Source organism: Chenopodium album, chromosome 12, assembly GCF_948465745.1.
Source record: "Chenopodium album chromosome 12, dcCheAlbu1.1, whole genome shotgun sequence".
Lineage (NCBI taxonomy): Eukaryota > Viridiplantae > Streptophyta > Magnoliopsida > Caryophyllales > Amaranthaceae > Chenopodium > Chenopodium album.
The window spans coordinates 14968397-14994114 of record NC_137845.1 but is presented as its reverse complement, the minus strand read 5'-3'; the positions used below and the strand labels follow the sequence as shown (position 1 = coordinate 14994114).

The following is a 25718-nucleotide window of genomic DNA, read 5'->3' as shown; positions in this document are numbered from 1 at the left end:
TGTCGAAGAGGAAGTTGTCGAAACTTTTAGCATCACTGGCGCCGTTGTAGTTGCGAGGTTTAGGCGGCTTTATCTTCGCTGCACCAATACCAAGTGCGTCTCTGCCCACAACGCGCATCAGGGTAGCACATTTCTCAAGTGCTTCATCGGCTTGTCCTTGAACAAATTGCAATTGTTCGTGGAGAGCATCTCTATCTTCTATCAAGTTTACAATTTGCTCGGCTTGCTCGTGTACAATGACTTGCAGCTGGGACCATTCGTCCACTTTCGTCTCGAGCCAACCGAGTCTTTCCTCTATGAATTCCATCTTCGTGTAGCCCTCCTTGGTGCCTACACGGGTAGCTTGAGACGAGGTTTGGACCTCGGCTCTGATACCAACTGTCACAGTCCGGGAGTTTGGGTCCCGAAACGTGTAGCGCTCTCTAACCTTTTGGTGGCAAGAACGCTAGCCTTGAGCGGAAGAGAGGCTTGTGAGCACAAAGCAACACAAGCGGGCAATCAAAATCAAAGGAGCACTCACGTCTATTTGAGCGACGGAGTGCAGGTGGTCGAGGCTTGTGACGGCCGATACCTCAAGGCGGGCACAAGCGGGTTCGAACCACGAGTTCTTAGTGCATCAAGTTGGGTTGGAGGGGAGCTATTACGTAAGTAAGACACAATATCTATAAAGGTCTAATAACAAACAAGCATAAAAGCAAGGCAACACTTGGTAGAAAGCTTAAGATTTCATTAATCATTCACCCTCTAAAGAACTTTAATTTGATTACAAGGAAAATCCCTATTGAACACTGAACTGACGGTAACACAATAATGGAACCTCAAGCTTAGAAAACATAAAGTAAACTCTAAGAAAGCATCTAAAGGGAATCTAATACATCAAAAGGAGTCGGATTCTAACACTGAGGCAAAATTACCTACTTCACTATTAAGCGTACAGTTATGGGAAGAGAAGATATGGCTCGTGGACAAGGGCAATGGGGGTCAAAGAACTATGGTGAATTGGTGTGTACTGTGTAGTGAAATCACCTTTACTGTTTCACTGACTGTCCTTGTTACTTTCAAACTTGCAATTTAATTTTGACCTATATTACTTGAAAAATTTAGGACATGGAAAACTTAAAACATTTTTGTCAACGGCTAAAACATAATAATAGGTTGACAACAATCAGTAGAATTACTTGGATATTTGACACAAGTTCTACATTTCAAATTATTAACAGTTAACTGTGAATCCAATACTGCAAATCAAGATAAAGTGACATAATATGTATGTGACAAAAGCAAAGATAATTCGGGAGACAATCAGATTTCTATCCTCGAGTCTAACTAAAGCAACTCAGACATACTAATTGGCCATACTTCAATGTAATCCCGGCACAGTTGACACCATTATCCAGCGACCAATCTCACGAGAATAAAGGCTACATCTATCCAGAACATATTTCTGTCCAACATAAGTTCCACACTTCCACTAATCTAATACTACTCTCGGATTACATTGGCATAAAAGAGGCCATCCGCAGAATCAGCCACTCACGCGAATCAGGTGACTGCGAAATTACTTTGGATTCCTTAAGACAATGATAACTGAGTCTCCTCGAAGGAACATCTTGCTAATGAACCTGTCCTTGTTCACTGGCTGTGCCTTTTTCTTCCCTTTTCCAGTCTTCGGGGTCTGCAACATGCCAACAAGAAATTACATTAATGTCACAGCACGTGAAAAGCCATGAGATAGATAACTTTGCTCCCTAACTTCAATAAATAAATTTGACAGTTCTGTAGTATTACTGGGTAAAATTGCATAAACAGTTATATGATGGAGGGAGATAACATTCACAGGTTCTGTTCTCAGGACCTAATACTAAGTGTTTTTTAATCATGGGGCGAAGGGGGAAGTGGAGTGCAGATAGTTAAGACAAACCTCAGTCCACATCTCCCTGACATTTTCAAGAACCATATTGCAGTGACGATCAAAAGCTCTCACACGTCCAAACAATTTTCTGTTGTTTCGGCAATTGATAAGGACCTGAAGAGGTAAATCAGAAGATTTAAATACAAACAGAGCAAATTGTGATATATAGGGATGTGTAAACATGCTCCTCTTCCTAGGTAATATTTTGGAATATGAAAGCAAATAGAAAAGGGAGTGTATATCAATATATTGTGGAAATCATAATAATGACAAATTCAACTTAAAAGAGAAAATGTGAATAAAGTAGTTATCTAGTACCTGCGTGTTATTCTTGACACTCATCATAAGTACAGATAGTGGACCAGTATTAAACTCCTCTTCCTCATTCTTTCCCTAGCAAAAGTTATCAAACAATACATTCATTAGCTTGAGTGTAGAAGTAACATAATCAGGTAACACACTTAACAGAAGACGGATTAGACAGGCCATCTAAAGCATAGTCCATGCAGAAGCCATTTTAATATAGTCAAATATATTCCAGGTTCACCTTATTATAACACCTAAACACAGAAGAGTGAGCACATTATCTAAAACTACATGCAAAGCACCTTCTAAAAGTCACAACAATATCGATACCGAATCAACAAATTTACAGTTATATACATTTCATTTTCCAACTTGAACCAACATTTATTTATCTACTCCGCGAATTCCTCTTGCAGTCCATCTAACATACAGTTTATATCCCCCTATTATTATTTTGGAAATGTTGTATTCCAAGAAGCTTTCAGGAGTTTATACAACGAAATTCCACTGTAGCGATGCATCTCAAAAAAACACACACACACACAACAACAACGACGTATTCCTTGAGCTATTAGGTAACACTCTCTTTACTGGAATGGTATTAATCTTATGGACTTATAAGCCCTAAAAGTTTCTAATTTGACCTTAAAAGCCTTGAACAGTTAAGCTTATCATTATATGGAGTTATTGGACCTACATCTATCTTTTCATTTCATATTAGACCTGAAATTATATTATCTTATCAGCTTAGAATTTATTTCAAAACTAAATTAACCCAAAACGACCAAAACCACTTGCACAATTTGGAAAGAGCATAATTAAATAACCATGTTAGATAATTGAAAGAATAACATGGAACAATTAATTACTAGTCACAGAGCACTTAGGAATTAATATATGCAGAAGTATTTAGAACTTACTGGAACATCTTCCTCCATTGTTAGACTGAAAATGAAATCCAAAAAAAAAAAAAGTATTAGTAAAACAGGATACATTAGGAAGTACTGCATAGATATAAACAATACGAAATACACCTTGGCTTACAAGCTATGACAACACCAATTATCCTAACCATCATGCCACCTACACCATGTTACTCAGTCTAATACTACGTATATAAACACCTATAATGGAGACATGACAATATACAGGAAGCCTTCCGCAGATCACATAGAACGCAACTGAAGACATAATCCACTGGTAACAAAGATTGATTTGATGAAGGATAGACCTTAACAAACACTAGACATTTTTGCACACACTATCTATATTCGTCGTGTAACAAAAAGCACTCTAGCCTTATTTAAATAATTGTACAGCTTTATATTAGCTCTATTCTATCACTTTAGAACATTATTCAAGTTCATTGCTCACAAATAGCACGACTCGTTAATCTAATATCAGTGACAAAGCCTAGTGCTGATGACAACTTTTACCATTAACCTTCCAACAAAACCCATTTGTGTCAATTGAGCTAGCATATATAAACAATTGTTATTTATGCAAATATAGAAGGAATCCTCATACAAAATACAATTTAGGCCTCAGTTAACAACAAATCAAAGAATTTAATCAAAGAATTTTACGAGGTTAATTAAGTTTAAGTGTCTAAATTTAAAAATTACAACCTTAAAAACTATTAGGCAATCAAACTTCGAGCAAAACAACGACGGGGTACTAATCGAGCAAACTCAGCTCATTATACTTGAATTCAAACTTGAGCTGTGACGCTTTACCTAAATTTGCCCTAAAGCTCAACTTGAATTCAAAATCTTATCATCTAATTCCTAACATTTGAGTATTGTGCAATACATTAGCAATCAAATTTGATTAAATTATCAAATAAAGCTCATAATTTTAGGGATATGTGATTCAATTAACAAATTTCTAGCAACAATCGCTGGTTATAATCTTAGTATTTAGTTGAGTTTTTCGAACCCTAGACTTGACAATTACATTGAATTAAACCCTAGATTGTGAAATTGATATGATAATTACTAAAAGAAACCAACAACTTACCTTGAACAAATGATTTGTAATGGAGAACGTCAAGTGCGATGTCGAAGTGCGCTTGAATGGAGAACTGAGAGAGAGAGAGAGAGAGAGAGAGAGAGAGAGAGTGGAGCAATTCAATAGAAAACCCTAACCTGCCCAGTATTATATGGGTCAGATCCGTCCAATAAACAAATGGGCCGAGTCTTGATACGATTACAAATTGTTGTGGGTGTTGTTATACAGTAGTGGTGACTGACTGACTAGTGAGCAAAAATTCCGGTACCCGGAATTGGAACCGGAATTGGTAAGGAATCACCGGGTTCAAAATTGGAATTGAATCCGGCGGTTCCAATTTCGGGTAATAATTTAAGGGTCTGGTTGAAACTAGTTCCAATTCTCAATTTTTTGGAATCGGAACCAATTGAATACCCGGCTACCCAACATATATTGAACTAAATATATACTTTGTATAAAAAAACGAAAATATGTTGAATGTAACTAATCAATAAAAAAAAAAATATTAATATTTATTATATATAAAATAGCTTAATGCATATAAAAATATATGTATTAAATGCTAAAAGTGAAAATAAACCAAAAAAAATTACGATTTGTATTATATTATAACACTTATGCATATAAGTGGGTACCCGGAACAGGAACCAGTACCCAGTGGAAATAATTCCAATTCCTAAATTTTAGGACCTGGTTGTACTAGTTCCAATTCTGGTTCAAAATTTTAGGACCCGATCCCAACCAATTCCGGGTCCGGATCCTAAAATTGTGACTAGGTACCCGGTTTGCTCACCCCTGTTATATACATTCGGGTGTACCGTACACTCATGATTATTTGTTTTTATTTTGATAATTATTTTTCATTTTATCATCAAATAAAGAACAAAAACTAACCCGGGTGTATATAACAAATTATATCCTAGAGTAGGCGGATTTGTCTGCACCCCCACTCCCTTCTTAACGACATATCTTAGTTGTTTTTCAGTTTGGAATTACCTATAATATGTTCATTTTCATCTTATAAATGGTCACTTCTATATCATTAAATGTTCATTTTTTTTTGAATAATTATTAAATATGACTAATTTAATCTATATTTACATATAATGACCTGAGACATCACCCGAGCCAAAAGCTAATTTTTATTTCATAACATGATTACACTTTTAAACAATTAAATTTTATCTAGAAAATCTACAAATCATAAGTAGTATTTTATGACTTTATAAATATAATCGATAAAAATCGATCATGGTCTTGACTACGTAGGCGGTAAGCCATAACTACGAAGTAAGTTATAAATTTATACTCCGTAGATGATTGACATGAGGGCATGGACTGGCCTATTAAAGGATTGGTTAAGCATGACATAAAAGCCTAATGTGACACAACCCACCACAACATCGTATGGGCATGAAAGACATGTGAGTGGGTCGCAAATCATACATGTACATCGTTTTCAAATTTTTGGCTCAAATTTTATAGAAGCACGTATGACTGGCGAACTTGCTTAATTTTAACCACTTTACTTAAATTGAAGTATAAATTGAAGTAAAATATTGTGGAGGGGAGTGTTTGGTTGGTAAGATGGTCGGTGACACATAAGCTGATCATGAACTTTGTTTACGCAAAATCCGGATGACCAATATGACTTTTTAGTTCTGAAAGGCTTAAGTCGTATTACCTAATCAAAGATAATTTCTAAATCCTCTAGCTAAAGCAGATAGGGAAGTAGGGTCGAGTTCACAGGAAATAAGTTTTTCTACTCCTAATTAATTAAAATAATCTAAATTATTAAGTAACTAAATTATAGATATGATGAATTAAACTAAGGGAGATAAAAGTAGGGAGAAATCAATGAATAAAAGCTTAGGGTATAGGTTCACCAATAAACAATATTGCAGGGTAAAACATAATAATCAATCACCAACGCAATAATTAATTAGATCATAAAGGGCTTTCGTTACGTATTACAATCACAGAATTAATCTACCGGTATTAAATCACATCTCTTGAATCCTGACTTAACCATTTATAAACTAACCTGCCTATTGAAACTAAGCCTAAACATCAATTCTCATCTCTCGACTCTCGAATCAATATTGCAAAACTCATACAATTAAACCACGTCTAATCTAATTGCATAGCATTAAATCAATCAATAGGGAATTAATCAAGCATTGATATTCAACAATAATAATTTACCCCTTTTGTTATGAAATATAATAATGTATGTCCATTATGTATACCATTGTAACCCCCTAGTCATTATTACTTTCCTAAGTAACCTCTTGTAACTCCTTTTAGCTTATTGTTTCCCTTTGTAACTCTTGATTATTATGACTCTTCATTGCATTTGGAGAGTTACTATTTCCTCATGTATATATATATAAGCATTGCCTAATGAAGAAAGGAACTAAGATTAACACCTACATCTCCCTCTTGTATTCTACTATTCTTTCTTTCTCTCTATTTATAACACGTTATCAGTACCATTACTCTACAAATACGATTTAAAAGAAAAATTATGATAGCAACCGTATTAAATCAATCGAAGATGACGATCTCAACAAATCAATCGAGGTATATATGTCTGTTCTATTAGCAACTTATATATTATTGTATAAAATTGATGGTGGGTAAATATATCTATGATTAGTGGCACGAATAATGTTATTGGTTGCATCCTTTTCTTCAATTGAACTTTATCACATGGTTTATTTGGATATTACCATTATTTTTAGTTTGATTTGTAAAATTATTGTATGTACTATGTAATTATAATTTTCTTTTCATTGAGGTTTTCTTTATCCTATAATCTAATTATGAAACAGTTTATTAAAGATTACCTTTTTTTTGGGACATATATTGTGCCTTGGATAGTATTATATATATATATATATATATATATATATATATATATATATATATATATATATATATATATATATATATATATATATATATATATATATATATATGTTATAAAATTAAAGAGAAAGAGGAGAAATTAGGGAGAATCGATTAGTCTATATTATTCCATAGAGTGGGGATATATATATACATACAATATAACTAGGGTTTGCTTAGATAACAATAGACCCTATTTCTAGGACATTCCGAAATGATAAAAGAGGATAATGGATATCCATACAATATTTCATAACACTCCCCCTTGGATGTCCATTATCGAAGAGTGTGTCTCGTTAAAACCTTATTAGAAAAAACCCTATGGGATAAAAACCTAATGAAGGAAAAAGAGTACAACATTTTTCGTAATACGCTCGAGATGCTGCCTCATTAAAAACCTTACCAGGAAAACCCAATGTGAGACAAAACCATGGTCAAGGGAAAAAGAGTGCAGCGCGTATTTTCTCCCCCTTATAAATACATAGCTTGAGATCTTCTAGTGTCGCAACAATGAATCCAATATGTTAGATATCTTCTCATATGTAGTAAAATATCACTCGTTGATCTTCGATACTCCTAAACTGAAATTGCATGTTCAAGTCTTCACATGAACATGTGAAGTGTCTTCATTTCACCATACATGTGTTTATCTCTAATATCATTATTTTAAATATCTGTTTAATAGTTGATTCAAAGGGTAAACTTATACGGTTATGACTTCTTCTGGAAGTCGTTAATAATAAATATTGATGATCATTATTTGATCAAACATTCATTAATACGAGTAATAATTTGATGACAAAACTTGATATTATTAATATCATTCTTCTCATATGAATTATAATATAACACATGTAATTATATACGCTAATCATGGTTCTCTGGACCATAAGAAAACATTGTCATGCATAAAGTGATCCATTGATATTCTATAGACGTTTCATAATTGACACGATAGCTCTCTTGTAAATACAAATAGTAAATCTCATTAACTCTCATATGCTCAAACTTCAGGTTGAGATGTCAATAATGTTGTTACGTACATAGATTTTCGAGAGTTTAATAATAATTGCAAATTCAAGATATAAACTTTGTAGGGCTATATATTACAATAGGTCGTATATAAGTTCTTCAGGAACTCTTCTTAATTCATAATGTGCAATTAAATCGGTGTCATCAATAATTTCATCACAATTATAAGCCCATTGGAATATTAATATCTCTTTCTAATTTTTCATCAAAGTTGTAAACATATCTTACTATACTTTGAATGAACATTTACATACACCACAGTTATTGTAAGAAATTAATGCATGAAATATGAGATATAGAAAATATGATAACATATTAACAAATATACAATGAGTAATGCATCTAACAACTTCCTATATATGCAATAAATATCCATTAACTTATGACTCACACATGCACATGAACATAAGACTCAAAATGATACAAGACACTGTACAGTGTGGATTTAAAAATCCATATTTCATTGGACTTCTGGTCCATAATAAACTTTTGATCATTATCATTATGTCGACAACAAAATGGACATATATTTCAGATCCCTAATCCACTAGTCTATTATATCATGCATATGCATATTATTCACCGGTTCCATTGTGTACTGGTATCATAAAATTCCTATAATGTATATTTCGCATGCTATTTTACTATGATATCTGAATGCATTTCTCATTGGTACCATCATAACTTTTCTTACATAATAGGTCATCTATTATAATAATTCAGATATCTATACCACATATTAAGGGTATTTCTCGCACTATATGGTATTAATATACTATTATTATACTTTAAAAGTATCAACTGCACTATCTTGCCATATATCGCATATTTATATTGGAACCGATCATACAAACTACACTTCAGGTGCAGTGATTTAAAGTAAATTGGCAAGATCTATCTTAATGTATGCACATAATATCATTATCACCATAATCAAAATATATCTCTCTATTCCTCTAGATGGGTCATAACGGTATATAAATCAAATCATAGATGTGCAACATATGTTGATACCAAAGTTGGCATGTAACTTTACAAAGTATCATTAGAGGGATCAACTATTTATAGTATTATAGTTTTGCCAACTTACTTCAATTCTTCCCCCTAAGTTAGTAAAATATCTCAAATGTTGGGGCAATTCTTCACCAACTTAGAATATAATTTCATGTGCATCAAATTTCATCTCGTAGGATAATCATATATATTCAACAAAGTTCTATCTCTTCTGGAGAATAATGAAATTTTGTTCTCTTCTAGAGATCAATATTAATAGGGGGTAATAAATTGTGCAGTTGCTAATTTCTTATTCTATTCCTTATGTGCTGACATACAATAGACCCAATCAAGAGAAATGTTATACAAATATAAACTTTCTTGTAATTTCACTAAGTGGTGATCTTCAGGATCACTAGAAACATTGATAGTAATACTAATTACTTAAAATTTTCACATATAACTTGTATGTGGTGAGCTTCTGGTCACCTAATATTTGCCAACATATAAATTATTCTAGTGAACTTCTGGTCATCAATTATTCAGAAAACCAATATATTATCTCTTGAACTTTTATTTTTACACAAACTATTAAAAATCACAGTCTAAATATAGTTCAATCTCAATGTTATGTCTTGCCATTCAATTTATTTCATATATTTAACATGAGAGAGCGTCAGCACATTATTTAGGTTTTCATAACGGGAATTTATTAAATCCCGGATGGCCTAATTATTAATTATCACATCCAATCACTTTTCCTTTAGTATTTAAATTATGGTCAGTTTTATAATATTGGTGATCACCTTATTTGAGATACTTTATGCATAGCCATGAATATGATGTGATATAAGTACACCAATGTGTTTCTTTCTACAATTGGCAAGACAATTAACTAATACTCATACTCCACTGGAGCATTGATTGTAATCTTGATACATGCTAACCTTGTTGGATAACATTTTATACTCTTCTGGAGTACTTTATATAATCATATCACATTTAATGTATTAGAAATGATCTCTTCAGGAGATACATAAAATGTGTCACTTTCTCAAATTTGTCATTGTCAATTAGTTCTTCTTTCCCCTTCCAAGGATTCTTATCGTTGTAACCTTTTGCATTACCACACTTCAGGTGTGTTAGTTCAATAGCAACTGATCTTGTTCAACTAGGACATCAACTTAATATGTACATTTATAGCTAGTATATAGGTAATGACATTTATTCATATCCATCTTTAGGATGGTATCTTTCTAAATATTTGATTATCATGTGGCCACCTCTATTAAATAAATTATTGATATTTAGGCTAATGTATGTACCAAACTGACCATTAACATATTTAATTATTCATGTGCAAGGATTACATAAAAACAATGGAATAAATACTATCTCCCCCTAATCCTTGCATATGGGGGTATAAAACTAGTCCAACAATCTTTAAATCCATTCTCTTCTCAAGCCATAAATTCTTTTAGCAATGCATGTATCAAACATAATAAAATTACTCTTATAAACTCTTACTCGTAACTCTTGCCCAATTTTATTAATCTTTATATTGAAAATTCTTAACACTATGGGCATAATAATTACATTTTTCAAGCAAGTTTTCCACAATGTCATCCATCTCTTGCTCAAATATATATTGTGCAATCATGTTTAATACGTAGATCGTACAACTTTTGCTTGAATTATATTTATCACGAAAACATGCATATATCATCTCAATCATACAATTATTTCTCATTCATTTTCGGGTATAAGAATCTAGTTGTCTATGAATTATTAATACTCACCCAAAGTGTGGTATCTATAATTAACACCAAATTAAAAGACATTATGTCAACTTTTCTAAACTTTTGTATAATCATTCTCATGACTTCTTGTTTATAAAATCACATTAGTATTGTGAATTGTAGATTATTTAAGCAACATATTCTAGAAACTAATAGAAGTTTCTAAGTCATATATGCATCTTCATATTATTTTGAGGATTTTTGAGCCTTCATAAATTTAAGGAACTTCAGGTCCATCTGTATGAGTATATTATGTTCAATCGATTCATTATTCCTATAATTCAACTTAATGTAGGCATATAATATCATATATAATCTATTTTAATCACACATCAATAACTTTTTCAATTTAGAAATCATGTTAGTACATTTCATGATAATATAAACTTATAAGGTTGCTAACATACATGCCATGTCAGCGAAATGAAGAAAAACATACTTAGATATTTCACATAATTCAATATATCAAGGTCATATATAAACTTATGTAGTGCATAATTCAGTGTACACATCAATCATAGTTTTATAACTTCTATGCATTATGCTCTTCATAGTTAAAAGAACCCTATGCATCACAATATGTATATGACATGTGAATAAGAAAATCATAACTAACATCTTGGATAAATAACATATATTATGTATAAATCACTAAAACAGATTTACTACCCCATATAAATAATCACAAGTATTCAAGAAATAGAGGTTCAAACTTCCTTTTTTTTTATTAATTTTTTTTATCACATGTGGATTACAAAGTAACCTTTGTATAACCTTGCTTTTTGGAATTTTATTGAACCGTGCTTTTCACTTCTGCTATCAAACATAGAGGTATAATAGGTGCTATCTATATCAAGAAAAATAAATGTTACACCTCTAACAAGTATATACATTTCAAGTTTAATAAAAGGCTAAGTTCACCAATAATAACTAATCACCCTTATAAACTAATATGGAAATAAATAAGATAAAACTTAGATCATACTCCAAATATTAGAATAATATCCCTAATATGTACTATGAAGGATAATACATATAACAAAGTCCATAATAAAACACAATGAATCGATGGGATAACAAATTAGCCGAAGTAATAAAACATGCAACTCTACCATTCAACTAGCACATTAACTTAGAAAACAATGAGTCGTGAAAGTTTTCCACCTCAAAACACTCACTAGTTCACAAAATCTAACTCACCCAACCCACATAGAACATATAGCAGGACAAAATTTCGTAATAACAAATTATTATGCAAAGTAGAGGGGCACATAATAATAAATACACTATATTAGGTAGACAATTAACTAGACAAGTTAGAATTAAAACCAAACATAACTCTGAGTGGAGTACTTCCCTGATTTTGAGCACGTTTAACACAGCATTGTGCCTTCTCAATTGATGTAGGGCACCTATAATAAGGATTTTGACGAGTTTGATGACACAATGTCCACTAAAAATCAGCGAGCTAACAAAAGCTTCGGCCGCTAGAATTTACATGCTAGTTGTTGTACAATACAAGTAGGAAATACATATTTTGCTCCATAATTGGTGACAGAATCAATATTCAATTGTGACACTACTTCATTGAGATAAATGCAGTCACCATGTTCTTTATTCAAATAAATAAATAAATAAAAATTTCTCAATCCTTAAGATAAATAAATATGAATCCCGCCAAAAACAATATCAAAGCAAGTGCGCTTCTTTAGTTAATGATTAGCTGACAAAACTAGGGTTTATGGTCGACACTTGGCACCATCAAAGATAGATCAATGATGATGCAAATTCTAAAAGCTTTTCAAGATTGTATTAATTGCATAATATGCCGATTTATGTAAACGAGCCCCCATTAGCACGAGATCAAGCCCATCGAGGCTTCGTCAATCATGTGGCCAAAGAAAAAAAAATTCTTCAGATTGGATTCTAATTTTATCAATGGTTTAGAGCTTTGGTGCTGATAACGTGTTATAAAATTAAAGAGAAAGAGGAGAAATTAGGGAGAATCGATTAGTCTATATTATTCCATAGAGTGGGGATATATATATACATACAATATAACTAGGGTTTGCTTAGATAACAATAGACCCTATTTCTAGGACATTCCGAAATGATAAAAGAGGATAATGGATATCCATACAATATTTCATAACACTCCCCCTTGGATGTCCATTATCGAAGAGTGTGTCTCGTTAAAACCTTATTAGAAAAAACCCTATGGGATAAAAACCTAATGAAGGAAAAAGAGTACAACATTCTTCGTAATACGCTCGAGATGCTGCCTCATTAAAAACCTTACCAGGAAAACCCAATGTGAGACAAAACCATGGTCAAGGGAAAAAGAGTGCAGCGCGTATTTTCTCCCCCTGATAAATACATAGCTTGAGATCTTCTAGTGTCGCAACAATGAATCCAATATGTTAGATATCTTCTCATATGTAGTAAAATATCACTCGTTGATCTTCGATACTCCTAAACTGAAATTGCATGTTCAAATCTTCACATGAACATGTGAAGTGTCTTCATTTCACCATACATGTGTTTATCTCTAATATCATTATTGTGGATTATGTTAATAATTTTTTAACATGATATAGTCTAATCTTATTCATCAATATTGTGTTTGCACCATCGTCAATAGTTTCGAGACAATGAATTCATAAGATAAGGAAAGTTTGCACTATATATTCCTAAGGTAGATTATGTTCATAAAAGCGTTAGAAAAAGATTGCCTTTGATTTACAATTGAATTTGCTTGACTTGTTATATGTACATATTCTTTGAACTTCAATGTGGGATATGTTTACTATATTTTAAGTCTTAATTTATTGTAATTAGATGAAACCCGTGCGATGCACGGATTGTTAGTCTTTTTTTAAAAAATATTTTTCATATTTGTGTGATTAAAATTGTTATTATATTAGTTTTAAATATTAGATAAAATTCCTAATCTCAAAAGATAATATTTTGTATTTAATTAATTTAAACTTTAAAATCTCATTCGTCAATTTTGCTTACGTGGTATTTGAATTATTTAATTGTAAAAGAAATTAATAATCTCTTATTTAATTGGCTACAACTTAAATTTATAATCCTACATGGCGCGCTAAGAAAATTAAATCTTACGTGGCTCTTTAAAAACTCGGGGAAAAACTCCCCTTTATATATATATATATTATATTATTTATTCTTGAATCCTAAACATTGGTAAGTTATCTCACTCCTACAATTTTATGTTTATTGTTTATTAATTTAAGATGCCATATGTTTCGGTTTTTAAGTTTTTCCGTTCATATTTGCGGTAAGTTATATTTGAACTGTAGATTATAATGTATTTCTAGTTAATTATAAGCTTTCTTGTTTAATTTGGTTTTGGCACATATAAGAAAATTTCATAGTTTATTGAGGTAACCGGAAGATATATATGTTTTCTATATTATTCCTAGAAAGCGTGACTCTTGATTAAAAGTAGAGTACTATTATATTAGATTGCTATATAATCATGTACTTCGTATAGCAGTAAGATTATATAAAATGAGTTGCATAATTATTTTTATAAGTTACTCCTTCTTGTTTGAAGCATATATATTTCGTATTAGTTTGGTTTTTATGTCATATATATATTGTGCTACAAATTGAACTTTAAGAAGCCTACCTCTAATTATATCAAGATGATTTCATGATTATACCATATACATACCTCTAATTTTTGTTGGGTAGAAGATTGTTTCATTGAGTAATAGTGTATAGTGAAGTACGAAAAAGTGCTATTGCATTATGCAATTATTACAGAGGAAATATTATGCGATTTTCTATGGAGTAGTACAAGAAAGTAATGACTATGAATGTTAACATAGTTTCTAAAATTTATTGACAATAATATACTCTGCTTTCATGGAATGAATTGCTATGATCTTGTAGACATAAATATTAATGAAATAATTTTAAGAAAGTTTATTTTAGATAACCGATATGTTATCTATTGTTAAATGAACAAAATAGTGAAATATGAATGTTTGTTCATAATTACAACAAATTATATATATACTCATTCCCAAAAGTGAATGTGAGATTATTAATTAGAAAGGATAACAATCAAGCATGGTTGCATGATATTTCTTAATAACAATTCATTTGAAAGTCATGAGCAATTCAAATGTGATAAAAGGTTATCTAATTGATAGTGATTATTTTATGATTTTAAGAAATTGACTATGAAAGTCCGTATATGACTCATATAGCAAATTAACTTGATTAATCTATTTGTTATACATGCTTATAAGCAATTGTAATGATTCAATGATTGATACAATTAAACACAAGGAACATGTAAGAGTTTCAGTTATTTGAATTATTAAATCTAAGCACGCATATTTATGTATAAACCTTATTATAATAAGTTTTATAATTTTTGTATATGAATATTCTGCTTGATACATGATATTGTCAAGATACTAAAAGACCTAAATGGTGCAAGACATTTTAAAAGGTTGTTGAATTTTTGCTCCTGATATGTAAGGTTTAGGGGGAGATTACCTTATTTGAAGTAATCCTTGCACATGACCAATATTGTGTTATATTAATGGTCTATTTACCATGACACCATCCTGAAGATGGATGTGAACAAATATCATTGTTTATATTAATAAGGCATAGTTAAGAATAGTTATATCAAGTAACGATTGGTATATGCCAAGATTATATATAGGATGCTCCTGAAGAGTAAAATATGTTTGATCAATAAATTTGATATGTATCAAGGTTGTTAATTGATATTCAAGTAACCATCGAATAAAGTATAATTAGTTGATTGTATATGTCTTGCTGTAAAACGCATGTTGACATTCTTGTATCACATCATATACAAGGTCATGCATGAACAATTTGTATAAAGTGATCACGTTGTTAGAATAATGAGAGATTAGATTTGGGAAAATTATTGGATAATTAGGCCATCAGGGTTTAAAATACCTGATATGTAAACTTGAAGTTTTATTTGAAGTGAAGAAATAATGTGCTGACTTTATATATCTCATGTCACATGTATAATATGAATTGAAAGGAAAGATGTAACATTTTGATTGAACAATATCTGAATCATGTGATTTTTCATAGTTGGATTTGAAAAATAAAATCAAGAGATAAATATTGTATTTGAACAAGGTGTATGCAAACAAGTAATAACTAGGTCACCAAAAGACAATATCTTATATGTAGTCAAGCATTAAGTGTTTTGAAGCTTAACAAAATAACTTAGTTTGTATGTGTGAAAATTAAAAGTAACTAAAGATCACCACATGGTGGTATTATATACAAGTATTTTATTTTTTATTCTCTTGATCGGGGCTATCGCACATAAGAAATAAAATAACAAAAAGAAATAACTGCACAATTCATGGCTTCCCCATTGATTATATTGAAATGATCTCCTGAAGAGAACAAATAAAATTATATAATATTTATCAAAAATGTACTTGAAAGTTACATTATTCTCCGAAAGAGATAAAATTTGTTGTCTATGGTTCTCCAAAAGGATGAAATTTGTTGCACATGAAATTATATTATAAGTTGGTCAAAATTTTAATGCCCCTATATTTGAGATATTTTACCAACTTAGGGGGGAGAAAAACTAGAGTTGGCAAAATTTGGAATTATTACTTGATCCCCATAAATGGTAATTTGAAAAGTTTATTACATGTCAACTTTTATTTATACGTTATCAAGATATGTTGTACATAACTCTATGATTTGATTTGTATTCAGTTACGACCCATTCATAGGCGTAGAAGATACATATTGGCTATAGTGATATTATGTGCATACTTTGAGATAAATCTTGCCAACGTTTACTTGAATATTTACACCTGAAGTGTAGATTATACGATCGATTCCAATATTAATTAAGATATGATACATGGCAAGATAGTGCAGTTGATAATTGTGAAGAGCATAAGACATTGATGAAATAATATTGTATGGGATACTCTACAAGTGAAATAGATATCTGAATTACATAATATGCATGGCCTAAAATATGAGCAAAGTATATGGAAGAAGCATTCAGATATAATCACTTATAAACTTGCGAATTACATGAAAGAATTTTTATGATACCGGTATACGATGGAACCAATATAGTTTTGCATATGCACTTACTAATGGATTTGTGAAGAGGGGATCTGAATTATACGTCCATTTTTATGTCAACATAATTATGATTATGAGAATGAGCTCATGGACCTGAAGTCCAACAATATATGGATTCTAAAATCCACATTGTACAATGTTTTACATTTTTTTTAGTCTTGCATTCATATGCATGTTTAGAAAGTAGATAAATACATCATTTGTCATATATGCATATTTATCATTATATAATTTTGCTTTATTTATATAGCTTTACATTTCATATTACATTAACACATTATTTATTATTATATCCTAATTATGAATTTTGATATAAATGAATATACACCCCAGTTATAGTATGAATAATTTGCAAGCTTTATAAAAGCTTATAAAAAGGAGATTCAAAATCCATTGGGATGATGATGTTTTGATAGCATGTTATGAACCATGCATATGCGATTAAGAAGAGTTCTGATAGAACTTATACATATATTAATATGTCTATCTTTCAAATTTTACTTTTGAATATTGATGAGATTTTGTAAAGAATAAAACTCTTAAAGATTATTTTTGACTAAGTAGATGACGTCTCAGCCTGAAGTTTGAGTATAGCTAAGTTGGCGTGAAAAGTCTAATTTCTGAATTTGCAAGACCAATTTCATGTTCAATATAAAATGTGTACATAAGTTCAATGACATACTTATTTGTATAATTACATCTTGGTCCCGAAGAACCAACGGTGATGCAATGAGACCGATGCTTTACATTATCGATTCCAATTTGACAATGATATGAATGATATAGATATGATTTAAGAGGATATTGTATCAATATTCATAAATATTAAATATTGATGAACTTTTAACTATTAATGACCTCCAGAAGAAGGTATAAATCAAATACATATATATATAGATAAGAATCGTAACCTATGTTTATATGAGAAAATGTGTTTTTATCTAAAATAAGGTTATTATCAAGATATACGTATTCGACATTTCAAGAAAAACATTGGCTCTTAAGAAATAGATATATACATCATTACATTATTCTCATAAGTTAGATGGAATGAAGACAATTGAACAATTCAAGTGAAGATTTGAAAATTCAAGTTAAATTTTGGAATATCAACTGTCCGTGAAGATTTTGCTACTACACAGAAGAAGCTCTTTGTGTTAATATTTGACTTATTGCATTGAAGATATGAAGTGATGTAAAATTCAGGGGGGAAAAATATGCGCTGCACTCTTTTTCCCTTAACTATGGTTTTGTCCCACTGGGTTTTCCTAGTAAGGTTTTTAACGAGGCAACATCTAAAGCGCATTATGAAGAATGATGTACTCTTTTTCCTTCACTAGGTTTTTATCCCACGGGGTTTTTCCTAGTAAGGTTTTAACGAGGCACAATCTTCAATAATGGACATCCAAGGTTATGAAATATAATAATGTATGGCCATTATGTATACCATTGTAATCCCCAGGCATTATTACTTTCCTAAGTAACCTCTTGTAACTCCTTTTAGCTTATTGTTTCCCTTTGTAACTCTTGATTATTATGACTCTTCATTGCATTTGGAGAGTTACTATTTCCTCATGTATATATATATAGGCATTTCCTAATGAAGAAAGGAACTAAGATTAACACCTACATCTCCCTCTTGTATTCTACTATTCTTTCTTTCTCTCTATTTTATAACACATTCATATTATTTATGGATCCCCACAACCCTAGAAAATAATCTACTCACGCATATTAAATCTAAACTAAACAAAGCAATTAAACAAGACATGATGAATCAAAGCAATTAAATTATTGAAAATAAAAAGGGAAGAAATTGTTACCAAAATTAACGGAAATAATGAATTGCATAAACCAAGAGTTGTAGAAAGAGAAACAAGACAGAAGTCTAAGCTTAAAAACTAAGTAAGAGAATTTTAGCTAATGAAAGAGATAATTGTCTCAAAACTAAACAAAACGTATTTATACAAAGCTTAAAAATCCTAATTAGAAACTAAGTAAAAATCGTCGAAGTCGCTTCTCCAAAACATGCGCCTGATCGGGCGCGCCTTTTTCATCTGGGATGCTTCTCTCGTGCCCAGTCGGGCACGAGACAGGGCGGAGAAGACCTTTGGACCATCAGCCTCGCTCGATCGGGCGCGCCTTCGGGCGAGCCATCACCCGGGCGGAGCCTCTTCGGCAACCTTGGACTTTCGTTTGGGCTAATAACTTGGCCCAAACTCTAATCTCCTCTTTGGGACTTTAATCACTCAGTCCAATGCCTCGTTTTCTTCTATATCGAACCCAATCACCGGTTTGATAATTCTAACCGACCTTGGGCTACGAAAGACGGTCGTGATTCTCTAATGCTTGTAGTGGCTCCAATAATCCCGGGAAAATGCTCCAAATTTGCAATTTCCTATAAAATAATACCAATACTACAAAACACTAGAAAATAAATATTATTAATAAAAGTGGCTCTAAAGAGCCACAAATACTCCTAATTAAGACCAAGGAACGGGGGTAAATCACTATGTAAAATAGACGTATCAAGTCTGCTTTAAACTTAACTCACTTAATCACAAGAAATTGAGGTATGCTAGGCTTGGTCGTGCTTAGCTCTAACTAGAAGTTTCATGTCTGGAACATTTGATTTGTTTTAGCAAACAAGCTTAGTTTATTTCTTTGATGAACATCAAACGTTTGTCTCATGACAAAGTCTTGATTGTTGTTACGAGTATCATTTACCCAAATCTATAATCTATAATATTATTAAAACTAATAGGGATAACATACTAATGCTATGTGTCACCTTTCATTCGATATGATTTGGTGCCATATGTGCACCATGTGTCACACTATGTGTCACCACCCTTCTCTCATCACATTGAATTGTAGTACTGTTTAGTCTCTTTGAAAAACTCTTCATTGGCGTGACTTTAATTCTCTATGATAATTTTTAATTTTGGTTGAAAAACTCTTCATGTATATAACCTCTATATTTACATATGATATATCTTATATACATTAATGAAAATATAAATTATTATATTTTTCATTCACTTATTAATATTGTACAACATTAACGCTTCTTGATTAATTTAAACAAATTTATAAATTTATGATGTACCGGGACATTACCCGGGTCATTAACTAGGACCCGGCATAGGTTCATCTCAGTGATAAACTTGGAGCATTTATCTCGGGGTAGATTGGTCTTTTCGCATCATAAGTCAGGGGTGCAAAGGTAAATTGCTTGCAACGCGGAATTTTGCTTTTCGCCTCAATAGAAGATGTCGTTAAGTCTTTAATGTTAACCATAGTTAACTAGCAATGTAATTTACAATTAAGTGTGTAGCTAAGTGCCTTACTGGTTGACTTCGTTTAGTTCTACCAAGTTTGGTGGCAGGCTTTCAAAATGCTTTCGTCCTTGGTCGTCTTCTTTCGGACAATACGTTGATTGCTCATGAAATTCTTTCCTACATAAACCGTTCGAAGGCAAAAAAGAGTTTTTTTGCAGCCATTAAGTTGGATATGAATAAAGCATATGATAGGGTGAGTTGGGATTTCCTGTTTAGGCTGCTTCAGACATATGGATTCCCTCCTTATTGGATCCATATTATTCGACAGTGTGTCTCTACGGTCTCTTATCAGATTCTGGTCAATGGGAATCCCTCATCACCTTTTCAACCCATGGGTGGACTTCGTCAGGGTGATCCACTCTCTTCCTATCTGTTTGTTCTGTGTATGGAAGTGCTTTCTGCCATGCTTCGAAAGGTTGAAAAAGAATCTCTTATCAAAGGAATTACCATTTCTCGCGGTGCTCCTTCGGTTTCTCACTTGTTCTTTGCTGATGATTCCTTGTTATTCCTACAAGTTTCTCCTGATGTTTGTGACAACCTTTCTGCTCTTTTGTTTGAGTTCTGTAGCTTGTCGAGCCAGGTCATAAATTTACAAAAGTCGTTTGTCAAGTTTAGCCCTAATACTCCGAAGGATTACCAAGATTATCTCTCGAGAAGTCTTCATCTCCAGAGTAAGCCTTCTTTGGGTTCTTATCTGGGCATGCCAGTGAGTGGAATTAAGTCAAAGTTAAGTCTCGGATTTCAGTTTTATAATCGATAAAGTGGTTCAACGGCTATCATCCTTTGCCTCGGTAGGCCTTTCTTCTGCTGCAAAGCTGGTGATCATAAAATCAGTGTTGATTGCTTTTTTCAACCATATTTTGTCAGTTTTCAAGGTCCCTCCTTCTATCTGCTCTAAGGTGGACTCTATTTTGGCTCGGTTCTGGTGGAAATCTGATTCACATTCTCGGGGTTTGGCCTTACGGTCTAATACTCTCTTGCACCTGCCCAAGGGGTTGGGGGGTCTCGGAGTTCAAAAGCTTAGTGCCTTCAGCTCTGTTCTTTTGTCCAGCCAGTTTTGGCGTATTCATCACCACCCTCAGCTTTTAGTTTCTAGGTTACTTACGGCCAAATATCCTTCCCTTAACCTTTTCCACGCTCGGAATATTCCCCGATCTTCTTGGGGTTGTCGTAGCCTAGTGTCGGGTCTTTCGGTGTTAGCAAGTGGTATTGCTTGGCAGGTAGGCTCTGGATCTCGTGTTCGTATTCTTGAGGATGCTTGGGTTCTTGGGGAACCCCTAGCTTTCCGCAAGGAATCTGGTGGGGCGGAGTTCCTGTCTCATCTTTCTTCTATCATTAATCTGCGTACATACGCGTGGGACTCAACTGTGGTCCACATGCTGTTTGAGTCATCTACAGCTCTTCGCATTCTGGGCTTTGGAACGTCCTTCTAGGCCGATGGATGATTTTCACTACAAAAAATGTCCATATAGAAACGGAATTTTAGCGACGGAATTCAATCCGTTTCTAAATTAGAGACAGAATTAAAAAAATCCGTCTCTAAATTAATTTAGTGACAGAATTAAAAAATCCGGCTCTAAATTAGAGACGGAATTTAAAAAATCCGTCTCTAAATTAGCAACGGAATTGAAAATCCGTCTCTAAATTAGAAATAGATTTTTTTTCCATTGCTAAATTAGAAATAGATTTTTTTTCCGTTGCTGAATCTAGCAACGGATTTATTTTCCGTTGCTGAATTTAGAGACGGATTTTTTTCCGTTGCTAATTTAGAGACAGATTTTTTTTTCGTTGCTAAATCAGAGACTGGTTTTTTTCTTTTTTTTTTCGGTTGCTAATATGAATTTTTGAAACAAATCATGTAAAATATTACATTAGAGACGAATTATGTAAGTTAAATTTGTCTCTAAACTAAAAACAAATTTTCAAATCCGTCTCTAAACTAGAAACGGAATTTTAAATCCGTCTCTAAACTAGAGACGGATTTGAAAATCCGTTTCTAAGTGATATGTCTAGTTTATGTAGTATTTTACCCCCGTCCCTTGGTCATTATTAGTAGTGTTTTTGGCTCTTTAGAGCCATTTTTATTACTAATATGTGTTTTCTAGTGTTTTCGTAGTTTTGGTTGAGTTTTGTAGGGAATTGCACCTTTGGAGTACTTTCCCGGGATTTTATGGAGCAACTACGAGCATTGGATGAGCACGACCATCTTTCGTAGCCCAAGATCGGTTAGAGTAATCAAACCGGTGAATAAGGGCTCGACTTGTGTGAAGACGAGGCATTTGGACCGAATGATTAAAGCCCCAAAGAGGATATTTGGTTTGGGCCAAGTTACGAGCCTAAACGAGGAGTCCAAGCGGCCCAAGGGTGTCCGCCCGGTGGTCCGCCCGATGGTCCGCCCGGTGGTCCGCCCGATGGTCCGCCCGGTGGTCCGCCCGATGGTCCGCCCGATGGCGCGCCCGATCGGGCAAAGAAGACTTATATCGCAACAGCCCTTTCGCCCGATCAAAAAGGCGCGCCCGGTCGGGCGGTGTGGCGCCCGGTCGGGCGCGTGTCTCTGATAGATCTTTTAAGCATCGTTTAGTTTGTTTTAGTTTAGGATTCTTGCTTATTATAAATATGTTTTTGTTAAGCAAGTTTAGGATTCTTTTTTTTATACTTCGTTATTCTTCCTTTACTTTTGTAATTCTTTCTCTTAGATTTTCTCTCTCTACTTAAGCTTATTTTCTCTCTCTACACTATATACTTTGTTCTTTACTCAACTCTTTATTCTGATTACTTTGGTAACGATTTCTTTTCTCTTAATCTCAGTTATTTATTTTATTCCTTCTATCATGTTTTATTTTATTGCTTTGATTAGTTTAGATTTAATTATGCTTGAGTAGTTCTCTTTCTAGAGTTTGTGGGGATCCATGAATAATATGAAGGGATAATTTATTGTTGTTAATTATCAATGCTTAATTGATTTCCTATTGATTGATTTAATGCTCTGTGACTAGATTAGGCCTGATCTTTTATGCATGAGTTTGACAATATTGATTCGAGATTCGAGAGATGAGAATTGATGTTTAGGTCTAGTTTCAATAGGCAGGTTAATCTATAAATGGTTAAGTCGAGATTCGAGAGATGAGATTTAATACCGGTAGATTAATTCTGTGATTTTAATACGTAGCGAAAGCCCTTTATTATCTGGTTAATTGATGCATTAATGATTGGTTATTATGTTTTACCCTGGAATATTATTTATTGGTGAACCTATGCCCTAGGTCCTTAATTCATTGATTCCTCTTATTTTATTTTCCCTACTTATATTCTTCGTAGTATAATCTTTAAATCACAACAAATTGTTACTAATAATTTAGATTGCTATTAATTAGTTAGAAATAGAAAGACTAGTTTCCCTGTGGATTCGACCCTACTTCCCTATCTACTTTAGTTGGAGGACTTAGGTAATTACTTTTGATTAGGTGATACGACTTTAGCCTGTCAAAATTTGGCGCCGTTGCCGGGGAAACGGTTTTATTTTTATTTCTAATTGTTTTTGTAGTCTAGATTATTTTTCTTTTGCCCCAAAGGACATTATTTCTTTGAGGTAGTTCTAATATCTGTCTTTCTAGTTCTTTGTTTATGCCCAGGTGTTCCAGATCAGGTTACATTCCATTCGATCCTGAGATCGAACGCTCGTTTCATAGACAGAAGAATTTTTGTAGGCAGATCCTGGCGGGTTCTGGGAGTAACAATATTCCTAGAAATCCATTACCTACTTCTAGTGATTCGGAGCACTCTTCTGATTCAGAACTAGAGATGGGTACACCACCACCACCTCCACCTCGCAAGCTTAGCGATTATTCGCAACCAACCCTGACGGATTTTCCACATCTTTCCCCTACACCTGATCTCGAGGGAGTCCAGTTCGAGATCAAGCCCCAGTTCATAACGATGATAGAAAGAAAGCAATTCAGTGGAGCTAAGGGTGAAGTTCCTAATCTTCACATTGCAGACTTCTGTCAATATTGCAATACTATTAGGTAGAATGGGGTAACGCAGGACCAAATCAGGGAGATTCTTTTTCCCTTTTCTTTATGTGGAAAAGCTAAAATATGGTTTAATGGTTTGAATAGAGCTGCACTTGGTATTACTAACTGGGAGACTCTTGCTTTAAATTTTTATAATAAATATTACCCTGCAGAGAAAACAGCTTTATTGAGAAGTGCCATTCAGAATTTTGCCCAGGAGACAGATGAAGCATTATATGAAGCTTGGGAAAGATTCAAGGATCTGCAGAGGGAGTGTCCCCACCACAACTTGGCAAAGTGGCAGCTAATTCAAGCTTTTTATAATGGATTAGGAAATGCATCTAGGACAATTTTAGACTCCGCAGCTAGCGGTAGATTTATGAATTTAAATGTTGATGATGCAGGTCAGGTTATTGAAGATATGGCGATCCATAATTCCCAATATGGGAATACTAGAGGTTATGCTAATAAGGGCAAACATCATGTCGATTCTGTATCCTTTTTGCAATCTCAATTAACCTCTATTTGTCAGAAATTGGATAACCTTACTACTGCTAATTCTAAAATAACTAATGTTTCTGCAATTGATAATAATGCTAATGATGCTTTCTGTGAAAATTGTGGAATTGTAGGTCATTGGGAACATGAGTGTAGGAGTTCTATGGAGCAGGTCAACGCTTTTCAGTCCATCAAGCAAAATAACCCATACTCCAACACCTATAATAATCCCGGGTATCGGAACCATCCTTACCTTTCCTATAGGAGCAGTAATGTGCAAAATCCCACACCTCCACCTCCACAACAACCAGCACCACCACCTCAGCAGAAATATTACCATCCCAATGCTGGCCAGAAAAACCAACCGCAAACTCCTCCACCACCTTCTGACCCAGCTTTATCAGAAATTAGAGCGATGTTAACTAGTATGCAAAAGCATATGGAGAGTAGAGACTCACAAATTGACTCGATTGTAGCCCACAATAAAGTCATAGATACTCAAATTGCACAGTTAGCCGCTGCTTTTCAGGTTCGCCCACAAGGAGCCCTACCATCGCAACCAGTACAACCCACAGATCAGGCGTTTGCAATTACCCTCAGGAGTGGTTCACACTATGATGGGCCTCCTATGCCCAAAGAAGATGAACCTGTTTCAATAGAAATTGCTAATCCTGATTCCTTTATACCAAGGGATATTAATCCTAGCCCTGCAGGGCTAAAGGGTAGTACTAATATTTCTGATGTTATATTGCAGGGT

At 33.2% G+C, this 25718-nt stretch overlaps 1 protein-coding gene and 1 non-coding gene across 2 annotated transcripts; both read right to left on the bottom strand.

Annotated features, from left to right (window-relative positions):
- Positions 1-1272: 1272 nt before the first annotated feature.
- Positions 1273-4364, bottom strand: LOC145570396 (uncharacterized). The gene is made up of 5 exons (XM_081629461.1): positions 4238-4364; positions 3139-3163; positions 2231-2305; positions 1922-2026; positions 1273-1675 (listed from the first exon to the last, which is right to left on the bottom strand). Exons 2-5 carry the CDS (start codon positions 3154-3156, stop codon positions 1559-1561), a joined length of 315 nt encoding a protein of 104 aa, XP_081485587.1. The 5' UTR covers positions 3157-3163; positions 4238-4364; the 3' UTR covers positions 1273-1558.
- A 20283-nt stretch (positions 4365-24647) lies between these two features.
- Positions 24648-24754, bottom strand: LOC145573540 (small nucleolar RNA R71). Its single transcript, XR_014097532.1, has one exon. It is a non-coding gene; the product is annotated as a small nucleolar RNA R71 (small nucleolar RNA).
- Positions 24755-25718: the final 964 nt, after the last annotated feature.

Coding starts and splice junctions, on each gene's coding strand:
- LOC145570396 (XM_081629461.1), bottom strand. Junction 2,027..2,230: donor GTGTCAAGAATAACACGCAG/GTACTAGATAAC, acceptor TTACCTCTTCAG/GTCCTTATCAATTGCCGAAA. Junction 1,676..1,921: donor TCAGGGAGATGTGGACTGAG/GTTTGTCTTAAC, acceptor GGCATGTTGCAG/ACCCCGAAGACTGGAAAAGG.